The following is a 10,440-nucleotide window of genomic DNA, read 5'->3' as shown; positions in this document are numbered from 1 at the left end:
CTTAAACTCTGACCTTTAATGTTTGTTTGTTTGTTTATTTATTTATTCATTCATTTATTTTTGGAGAAAACATTAATTGCGTGAAAGAAGCAATAGTGTGTCAAGAATACTTTTTTAAACCATCGCTTCAAATTAAAAATGACAAAACGTCAACATTTAGAACAAAATAGTGTTTAGGGTAGTTCTTTTTTATTTTTTTCATTAGTGTTTAAAGGTATTATTACCTTCAGTAACTGGATAAATCAGCACCAGGATTCTAAATGTTTAAATATTTTACCAACAGTATATTGTTTTTATTTATTTATGTGATCTGAATCTGTCTGACATCACAAGACAGGCTGCTCGCAGATCTCAGTGTGACGTAACATCTCCAGACACTGCAAAGATGCTTTATGCAAACAGACTTCTCACTCTGACTATTTTCCCTTCGTCTGTTAAAAACAACGATCTCAGTGCGTCACACTTTTCGTCAAAATCGTTTGTATTTTAATTTTGATTACTTCTGTCAAAATAATTAGGTCCGTGATTGTGATTTTGCCCAGACTTTAATTCTTTTCTTTTTCGCTGCGGAGTGACACCCCTCGCTTTAACACACGATCTTTTCCAGCCCCAGCATCCTTTTCCACCGTCCGCACCGAAGACCACAGAAACCGAGCGGCACGAGGCCTTTGGTGACGCACGCGACCCCGCCGCCGGACCTCCTCGTTTGAGCGCGTGCCGCGCGCTCCGTTATGTCCGCCAGCCATGGCTGCTGATCGCCGCGCGCCGCTCCTCTTCCTCCGCTGGCTGCTTTTGATCTCCTGCCTGGACGGAGCAGTGAGGGCGGCACCCTCCTCCTCTTCTTCATCCTCCTCCTCCTCCCTAACCGGGGACAATGGCTTCACCGTCGCGGTCAGAGACACGGATGACCCGCGGCGCGTGCCCACACCCACGAGTCAGACAGCAGGTACAAACAAAGAAGGAAGGGGGAGGGGGGGTCTACTCAGGCACAATGATGGGGAGCATATAAATCAACTTTAAGCTTTGTTGTGACGTCAGGAGCTTGTGGGGTCAACAGTGGATGAGGATGGGGGGTCTAGAACCCCTCTCAGGTCTGCAGGCTCCTGGTCTCCATGTTTTCATCCCTGCCTGCTCAGTTCTGCTTGCCTCATCACTTTGTAAAAGCGTCTGAGCGTGTGCAAACGCATCTCATTCAGGGTCTCCTTTGCACCACCACCCCCACACCCAGGGTTTTCCCTCAAGGTCCTGGTTAGGGACCTGGTGACCCGCCAGCTGCTGCCGGGGGCGTCGGTGGGCCTTTACGTCAACCACACCTTGAGGAGTTCGTCCCAAACCGACGCCAAGGGGGAGGTCCTGCTATGGGTGGAGTACGACCCGGGATCGGAGCTGACGCTGCTGGGGACCAGCGATGCCTACGTCCCCGCCCCCCTGCCCTGGAGCACCGCGAAGAGACCCAGTGAGTGATGAGAACTCCCCCGTCTGTGTGCGTCGGTACAGTTGAGTCATGGGGGGGGGGGGGGGGTCTTTGTCCTCCACGGAAGGGGGGGGGGGGGGTCACTTTAGTCTATTGTCCCCATGAGTGTACGCATAACAGAAGGAGGTCAGGGGGAAGCAGGTGCTCGGCAACCACCCCCCTGTTAGATTCATAATGGCGCAATCCGCTGGAAAATCCAACTACCAAATGTTTCGCACGATACGTCGCTCCAGAGTATGAGGCGCTCACGCCAAAAAATCCATAAATATGTAGAAAAATCCCAAATACGTCACATTCCAGTTTTGCGAAAAATTGTACCTAACCAAAAAAAATGACCAAAAATGGACATTTCAAGGTGAAAGGCTAATCACAACAGCGGAATCGATAACAATAATATTCTGATTAAATAGAAGCTTCTCTAACAGAACAGTGTTTTGCTTAAAAAAACCCACAGGATAAATTATTAAATATTTGCGCAACATACAAACAATTTTTACGCTTACTTAATGCCGAGGCTGGCGTAATGCTATGATCACACCGGGCTTGGAAACAATCAATGAAAAGTCTTATGCTAGCATGTATTCTCGGGCTTTCACGTAAACATGCTTAACTTCCGTTTACGAATGTGCATTCAGCGCATTCTAGAACACGCATCACATGCTAGGTGTGTAAAAAAAAAAAGCAGAGATTTATTTCTTGTGCGTTGCTAGCAGTAGCATATAGTGATCCACACACCCGCACTGCCCTCTAATGGTTGTTGCTATTAATTTATATATACACATAAAAGTCGCAATTGTGCGAGAAACAAACTCAACAAAATGCTTGAACAAGATTGGGCATAGCGCAATGTATGAACAATTCTTAAGCTAACCATAGCATAAGGAACATGCTAGCGAGTCAACTACACGCTAACTGTGAGCACTTTAAACAAAATTCTTATGTAAACTCGCGTTTTGGGCTTCCACATTCAAAACTCTTTCATTCGCGCATTGCTACGCACGTTATTAAGTCCGTTTTTGTGGGTTTTTGCGCAACCACTAAACGCATATTAAAATCTAAACCAGGTTGAACTTTGAGCCTTCGGGGACTCGGATTTAGAAGTGACATATGGTTAGCGTCCTTTTCAAATTCATGAATATACTACCATAACTGTTTGACAATCAATCACGAAGAAAAAAAATTAATAATTGCGGTTTTTGTAAGGCTAGCTTTATACGAAACCTAGTCTTACGTATATCGGAATAAAATACCTGGAGCAGGTTGCGCAAGTTTTTCACCTCCATGACATTTTGCAACAAGCCTCTTCCAACTGTAAGTTTATGCGCTAGCATCAGTTCGCAACAGTGAACATGCTAAAAGCGTGTTTAAAAAGTTCCACCAGTGGCCAAACTATGCAAAAAAACTCGATTTATATTCCGAAAAAATATTTTGTACAAAATTATTCATTTGTATGCTTCTTTTATTTGTCATCCGTCAGTTTTCTCGGTGGTGACGCTGTCGCTGCTCCCCCACAGTCAGGGAAACATCTGGCTGTTTGAAGACTCGGTGCTCATCACCAGGAAGCTACCAGGTGCGCCTCAAAACATTTTTGACAACAACAAAAATGAAAAACGCATTTTTCTATCTAACCCAGTTTCGTCTGTCTTTAACAGACAGTTCCTCGCAACCAAAGGTCCTGTTCCCCAAAAGCCTCCTGACACTCCCCGACAGGGGCAACATCTCCACGGTGACGGCATTCCTGACCGTACCACAGCACCACCTGGGGAAGGACTGCGCCAACTGTACCCTTGGCATCACCAGCAGCAAATCAGGCAAGGAGAGAACTCTACTTATTTAGCCCTTGTGCTATCTTGTGGGGTCTAGATGACCCAACTCCCAACGTTAGGTTGGGAGTTGGGTCATCTAGACCCACTAGACAGTGCGCTGAACCTTTTTTCTTCAATGATTTGTGATCTTCACTGGTGTCCATGGATTATGTCAAATCTTTCCAACTTTATCCACCTTTGTCATGGTAGTAAGGGTGGGGTTATTTTGACCCCACAAGATTGCACAAGGGTTATAAGGAATTTCTTGCCGATGTTGATATTTTATGTCAACGAACTAAAATTCTAAAATATTCAGTGGAATTTGTTTCAAAACGTGTGTAATATTTGCAGCTTTCCGAAGCATGGAGCTGAGGGCGGTGGCAGCCGTCAGCGTCCTGCTGTTCTCCGAAGGAATCGAGCTCCACGTTCGAGGGCCCATCCAGATCAGCCTGCCGCTGGGACGTGACACCGACCTGAGGGCCGCCGACACTGTCCCGGCCTGGGCCTTCAACCCGAAGACGGGTAGGAGGAAAGCTGTCACGCCGTCGTGCCGTTAGCATTTCGACAGGGCACTAAAATCCTGATGCTTTCTGAAGGTGCGTGGGAGAACCACGGTCTGGGCGTGGTCAAGGCGATCGGCGATGAGCTGGTCTGGGTTTACACCGCCTCCCACCTGGGATATTGGATCGCAGCCCCCCATCCTTCATCGAAAGGTAGCCCTCGTTCACGAAGGCGATTGAAACCGTCTCTCTGTCACTGATTCACATGAAACATTTTAGACTATCTTGGACAAGGAAACTCCATGGACTTCCTTTCGTACCACACCTACTTGCTGTTGGGAATTCTGGGAGGAACTCTGGCCGTCGTCGTCGGATTTCTGTCCCTGCTTCTGTGTCACTGCGGGTAAGACCTTGTAACTTTCTGGACCTTGTGCTTCAGGTGTGACCCTGGTGTTTTCTGCTTTCGTACCCAGAGGTACCTATCGGGAACCTAAGAGGAGGAGGAGGAGGAGGACGGCCCGGTTCTCGAAGCTCACCGTGCTGAAGAAAGACCAAACCACCTCCACTCACATGGAGGAGGGCCTGCTCTTCCGGTCTGGAGACAACAGCCTGGCCTCCTGCAGCGTCCAGTGCGAGACGCTGTCCACGCCCAGGCACAAGGCCAACTACAACATCTATGTGGAGGATCCAGGGAGTCTCCCTGCAGGTTCCCTGTATGACAACATCGCTCTGGAGCGGATGAAAGCCTCCCAGCAGTCGTCTCTGTACATCAACAGCGACGAGGTGGCTCGCATCCAGGAGAAAGCGGAGCAGAACAGGGCCAACTTGAACTCTTCAGACAACTTCTTCCAAGACAAGCTGGTTCACCTGTACAACCAACCCGTGGCCATTATCCAAGCTCCGGAGCTGTTTGGAGTTCAGGAGCAGCAGTTGTCGGGTTGCAAGTCGGCCACGTTTCCCAGGAATGGAGTTGACTATGATGCCCACTCAGAGCCGGCCAACAAAGACAGCTACACGCAGACGCTGCCGAAAGCGCCTCATCACCACTGCCAGGGTGGGGCGGGTCCACACCAGAGCAGCCAGGACGATCCCCAGCCTCTGGAGACTCCACCGCCGGGCCAAGGGACCAACGCGAACATATGGGGGCGCTACAATAACCTCCTGGAATCCTCTGTCTCGGTACCGGGCACCCTCAACGAGGCGGCCGGAATGGGGCCCTTCAGCGGCGGGCACGGCATGTCCGCCGAGCTGCAAGGTATTTCTGAGCGAACCCTGCTAGAGCTGGGGCGCGGGAAGTCCTCGTCTTCTCACCCGAGGGCCTGGTTCGTCTCCCTGGACGGGAAACCGGCCGCTCAGGTCCGCCACTCCATCATCGAACTCCAGACCCGGCACCGCCCACCGAGCAGCAACGACACCAGCCTGGACTCGGGCGTGGACATGAACGAGCCCCAGCAGAGCATCCGGGAGACGGAGCGGGACAGGCCCTCCTTCAGGGGCACGTCCTTTCACCTTCACGGCAGAGGGGGGCGACACAGCGAGGAGCAGGACCTCAGCAGCAGCGAGAGCGGCACCACTGCCACCTGCACACCAGAGGACCCCTCCCTGAGGAACATTTTAGACGGGAGCAGTGGGGCCATCCCCAACATTCCCGAAGAGCGGGATGGGATGGACACGTCCAGCGCTCAGGAGGACAGCGAGTCGAGGGGCACCCCACCTCCGAGGCGCCTGAGGAAGGTGAGAGAGAAGGGGAAGACGGACAAGAGGAGTACCAAACACGTCCGGGAAGGTAGACCGATGACCAAGAGAAGCTAGGAGACGGATCCGGTATCAAACTGAAGTCTTTGGGGACTGGGAACCAACCTCTCTTACCTTGTTGTTGCTAAAGCACACAGTTGATTAGCAGCAGGTGGAGCGGTTGCGACCGGAGAACAGGACTGGATTCCGACATTGTAGATTTGCCCCTTTTTTTTGTCGGGGCTTGATGACTTTGCCAAAGAGTCTATAAGCTAACTTTCTAAAAGCCACCTATCCAGCGTGTTTCTACACCTTGTTCTTTCATTCCTAAGATCACCAGCGAGATTCTTCACAGCAAACACAACCCCCACCCCACCCCCACCCAGGAAAGGAATTTAAAAAACGGGGTGCCTTCAAACTGCCTGCGGTGTCAACGAACCGCAGTTTGGACGTAAATCTGGGAGGTTTGCAGGACGGACACAGTGCACTTATCCTCACCAGAAATGCCTGCCAGGAGTACAGACATTTTCCGACTTCCCGTGTCCTTTTTTTTGCGTGAATGATCGCCGCGCCAGAAGGGAAGTATTTCCGAGGGAAACCTGTTGTACAGATAAGCTGCCGTTGGAGGCTCCCTCCTCAAATTGTCACACAGCCACTACCTACATTTTGCGTATTTTCTACGTCGGAAATTTCGTGACACATAGGTGATTCATACAGGTCTTTACATGAATTTGGTTTTGAGCTGTTCAAAAGTTTTGGTCGTAGTTTATTTAAAATCCTTTATACGCATAATTTTTGCAAGATACATACGCAAACCTGCGGTTTTCCACGACAGTTCAACGTTTGTCTTATGGACTTTTTGGGCACGTACCGCCGACGTGTGACTGTTCTTTGTGTGCTTCATTCATACTTCTTCCGTGGTTTCTTTGTGATACATCTGTGAAAATCTCACGTAAAGAACCTCAACTTTTCTCACTTATTCTCACGTATGACCAGTTTTCATCCGTGCAATATGTACCAAATGTGCGTAGAAGCTGTGTGACACGGCGTTAAGGTCCACAACTGCTTTTGTATGCATGAAAATGAATGTTTTGCTGTTTCACTGTTTTCCATGCCAGATTTCGACGCAACACTTATTCTATGTTTAGGTAAAATGAAAAATAAGTTACGTTTGGTTCCGTGGACACTTTAGTTCAGGGGATCAACCATTATAGATTCACATATTTTAATGTCTTATTAACAATATCACATAGTAAATTAGTACAACAGCAGAGAAATGCGCGGTTTTAGCTTCTCCCGAATGAACGGATAAACCTCCCGATCTCTTATTGTCACGAAATAAAAAATTTCGTCCAATTTTTTTCTTTTTTTCTATATCTAGCTTTAATCGGACTAGCTACAAAGAACGTCTGTTCCGTTTATGGTTTTGATGTCATTTAAAAAAAAAAGGAAAGTCTGACTTCCTTACTATCCGGTGTCCTTCCAAACTTCTTAAAAAGAATTTCGGTTTATTTAGTTACAATTACTCAAAATGACCTTTAAGCTAACTCAAAACTAGCTTAGGAGCGTTAGCTACAGTGTTGATGATCTTTGGACTACCATAACTCTCCCACTGTTTACGCAATTAATTTAATTTAGAGGATTCTGAAGCGGAGAGAAATAGCTTTGCGCTGACTTTAACGTTTTGAAGTGTTTAAGCAATCGATGGAAATCAGCTAATTCATTTGCAAAGGATTGTCTCAAAATGGTCTCCTTATAAGTTCAATGAATTCTCAAACAAATTAGAATTAAATTGGGACGAGTTGGAGAAAAAAATGAGAATGTCTTGTTTTTTGTCAAAACTTTACTAGTTTTCTATTTTTTTCAACTTGCAAACATTTTTTTTTCTTGCTAGCTTTATGCGCAGTGCAGTACAACCTTTAGGTAGGACAGCTACCGAACTTTTTTGATAACATTTTATTCAGAAGAGACTAGCGCATTTTTCTGATTCAGTCGTTTTATGCTACGTTCAAAACAAGCAAAACAAATTTGCGCCGACCACTTCTCTTTTGACTTGCATCAAATTCACTTCTAGGACGCTTCTCGATAAATCCTAACCTTGGGAGGGGCCACCGTCCAAAGTTTTAAGACCTCGATACAAAAAATGAAAAATTTTATTAAATTAGGGAAGAGAACGATCCAAATTTTCTCCATGTTGGTTTTGGACTCCACCTACTGATGATGTCATCAACACGTGACAGGCCAAAGCTGAGGTTGTAAAAGCATCGCAATGCGACACCCAAAACACATAAGCGCTAGAGCATCACGCCTGACGCTCAGGACTTTTGATCGCGTATGTACGTTGACTTAATGGTGAAACTGGACGTCCCATCCATGCGACCACATATCCACGAAAAATGCTTGTATTTCTCTCAAAAACGCACATTGATAGTAGCTAACTTATCTAGAACGCGAAGAATAAGCAGCAGCGATACATGTTTGAATGCTGATGAGTAAAATAGCAATATTTTCGTTAGCTCAAATCGTTAAAAGAATTTCATGTCGAGTCTTCCACAGTTTCACAGTATTCTGTTTCGTGTACATATACAAGCGACATAGTTTGATTGTTATACTTTGTAACGTTTGATTTCATCTAAAAAGCCTGAGCAGGGAAATAAAACAATAGGAAATAAAAGCAGAAACTTGGCGGAGTCTTAGGTTGGGGGCGTGGCTAAAAGGTTCTTCGAAATGTAGTAGCTGGAGATCATAATCCCGCTTTGTAGTTTATGAAAGCGATAGATGTTAAGAATTCGGAAAAACGACACCACTGCCACTCGGGTTTACCGATGAATGTATCTGTGCTGACTTTGGTGTAGCGTGCTGCCCTCTGTGTGGACTTTTCTTTCCCCCTTAGCCCCTGTGTTGTCCCTCTGTAACAAACGTAGTGTTGCTTTTCTGTGCTGTTATTTAATAAAACGTAGCTGAAATTGCAAATGTGACCAAAATTCTTTATTTGTAGGTATTTTATTGGATCAATATTTGCGGTTATAGGGGGTCAAACGTCACAGGAAGACGATAAAAGTGCTTTTTAGTTTTTTTACCCCTGAACCTTGTTAGACCGGAACCTTCTTCGCCTGCAGCCTCACCCCCTCGGACTTGAACTACCTCATAGTCTGGACTTAAGTGACCTTTGGACTCAGCCCCTGTCGCGTTCCAAACAGGAAGTACATGCTGGGTCCAAGAAGCCAGAATCCCAAAGACGTTTTTTATTTTTGTTTTTTTTATAAACCGGCCAATCGGATTTCTCAATAAAAGTAGGCAGGTTCGGCTGGCCCCCACGTCTAACGTTCAAAACGTCTGACAGTCGCCCGCTTCCAAGTCGAACGAGTGTGGCCTTCCAACAAGCTCACTCCTAATTGGTGAGATAGGTTGCCATGGAGACAGTGACCAATCACTGCTTATGGACGACATCTAAATGGAGATGTCCAAATCACAAATCAATTGCAATTGAATTGACTTTGTTTTGGTGGATCCGGAATTTTCTATGGAAGACGTCACACTATCAGTTTTCTAATACAATTAACAGTTGCTAGCTAGCTAGTTACAAACAACAACAAAAAAGCTGCAAAGTTTCCCACAAAGTGCGTAGATCTAATCCTGCGCCTGTCTGCTGGATGGATATGTCCTTTACTCCGTCCTGACGACATCACCACGCCCCCTAAAGCAAGTCGACACATCAAAGGAGTCACTTTAGTCACAATACTGTTGCCAAACGTCGTCCGTAAGCAGTGATTGCTCCGAGTTGGTCTGATCGTTTGTACATCATTTCTATGGCATTACTCTCACCAATCAGGAGTCAGCTTGTTGGAAGGCCACATTTCTACTAATTGAAAGCGGGCTACACGAAATCATTCAGTAGAATTTTTAGGAACATTATTTATTTAATTTCCAATAGGTGTTTTTAAACAGAAAAAGAATACCTTGAATTCTGGGATTAACAAAACCTCACTTTCGTAAAAAGTATTATTAATTTTTTTATGTTTTTACAGGTTTTTACCTTAAACTTGTCTTAACCTTTCTTTTTTGTTTTTTTAGCCTAACTTTTCCCTTAACTATTATTTTTTTTTCTTACCCTTCTTACCATAATTCTTCCTTTAATGTTTAACTTATTTTTACCTTATTTTTTAACTTTATTTTTATCTTAACTTTATCCTAACTTGTTTTTTGTGTGGTTTTTTATACCTTAACATTCATTTCAACTTTAAAGTTGTTGTTTTTTTACCTTAAGTTTATCCTAGCTTTTTTTAAAATGACTGAAAAATTTATCTTATCTTTGTATATTGTTTAACCTCAGCTTTTCCTTAACGTTTTCTTTATCCCTTAACTTCTCCTTTAACTTTTTTTGCCTTAACCTTTCCTTTAAATTTTCCCTACTATTTTAACCCTTATCTACTTTAAATGTATTTAATCTTTTTATAATTTTCCTATTAGCTTGTTCTTACCTGTTTTTTAACTTTCTTTTTACCTTGACTTTATCTCAACGTTCTTTTTATATAGTCTTTACCTGACTTGTTTTTATTCTTTTTTTTGTACCTTTACTTCATAAGGTAAAGAACTATAGGGTAAGGAAATAAATAAAACATTTATTTATTTACCTTAACTTTTCCCTTAAATATTTGTTAATCTTTCTTTACCTTAACTTTTTCCTTTTCCCCTAACTTTATATTAGCATTTTTTTCATTTTTTTACTTTCACTTTATCTGACTTTTTTTTTACCTTAATTTATAAGGTAGGATAAAGAACTATAAAGTAAAGAAATAAATTGAAAAAATATTTATTTAACTTAACTTAAATCTTAAGGTTTTTTATTTTACCTTAACTTTTTATTTATTTTTTTACCTTAACTTTTTATTTATTTTTTCACCTTAACTTTTCCTTACCTTAACTT

At 44.3% G+C, this 10,440-nt stretch overlaps 1 protein-coding gene across 2 annotated transcripts; it reads left to right on the top strand.

Moving 5' to 3' along the window:
• The first annotated feature begins 294 nt into the window (after positions 1-294).
• On the top strand, positions 295-8,486 carry LOC101172560 (protein FAM171B). Of its 2 annotated transcripts, none has more exons than XM_023964037.1 (8): positions 295-946; positions 1,229-1,456; positions 2,952-3,044; positions 3,127-3,285; positions 3,631-3,801; positions 3,876-3,992; positions 4,074-4,182; positions 4,253-8,486. In XM_023964037.1, exons 1-8 carry the CDS (start codon positions 745-747, stop codon positions 5,589-5,591), a joined length of 2,418 nt encoding a protein of 805 aa, XP_023819805.1. In that variant the 5' UTR covers positions 295-744; the 3' UTR covers positions 5,592-8,486. The 2 variants fall into 2 exon arrangements, with proteins under 2 accessions (XP_023819805.1, XP_023819801.1); XM_023964033.1 differs by having other exon boundaries at positions 302-946; positions 4,059-4,182.
• The last annotated feature ends 1,954 nt before the right edge of the window (positions 8,487-10,440 follow it).

Source organism: Oryzias latipes, chromosome 2, assembly GCF_002234675.1.
Source record: "Oryzias latipes chromosome 2, ASM223467v1".
Taxonomy (NCBI): domain Eukaryota; kingdom Metazoa; phylum Chordata; class Actinopteri; order Beloniformes; family Adrianichthyidae; genus Oryzias; species Oryzias latipes.
This window is presented reverse-complemented; position numbering and strand designations above follow the sequence as displayed.

Excerpts from the sequence above, each read along its gene's own strand:
- LOC101172560 (XM_023964033.1), top strand. The coding sequence starts at position 745 with ATGGCTGCTGATCGCCGCGCGCCGCTCCTCTTCCTCCGCTGGCTGCTT. Across the intron at positions 947-1,228 it reads ACCCACGAGTCAGACAGCAG|GGTTTTCCCTCAAGGTCCTG; the intron begins GTACAAACAAAG and ends CCCCACACCCAG. Across the intron at positions 3,993-4,058 it reads CCCCCATCCTTCATCGAAAG|ACTATCTTGGACAAGGAAAC; the intron begins GTAGCCCTCGTT and ends GAAACATTTTAG.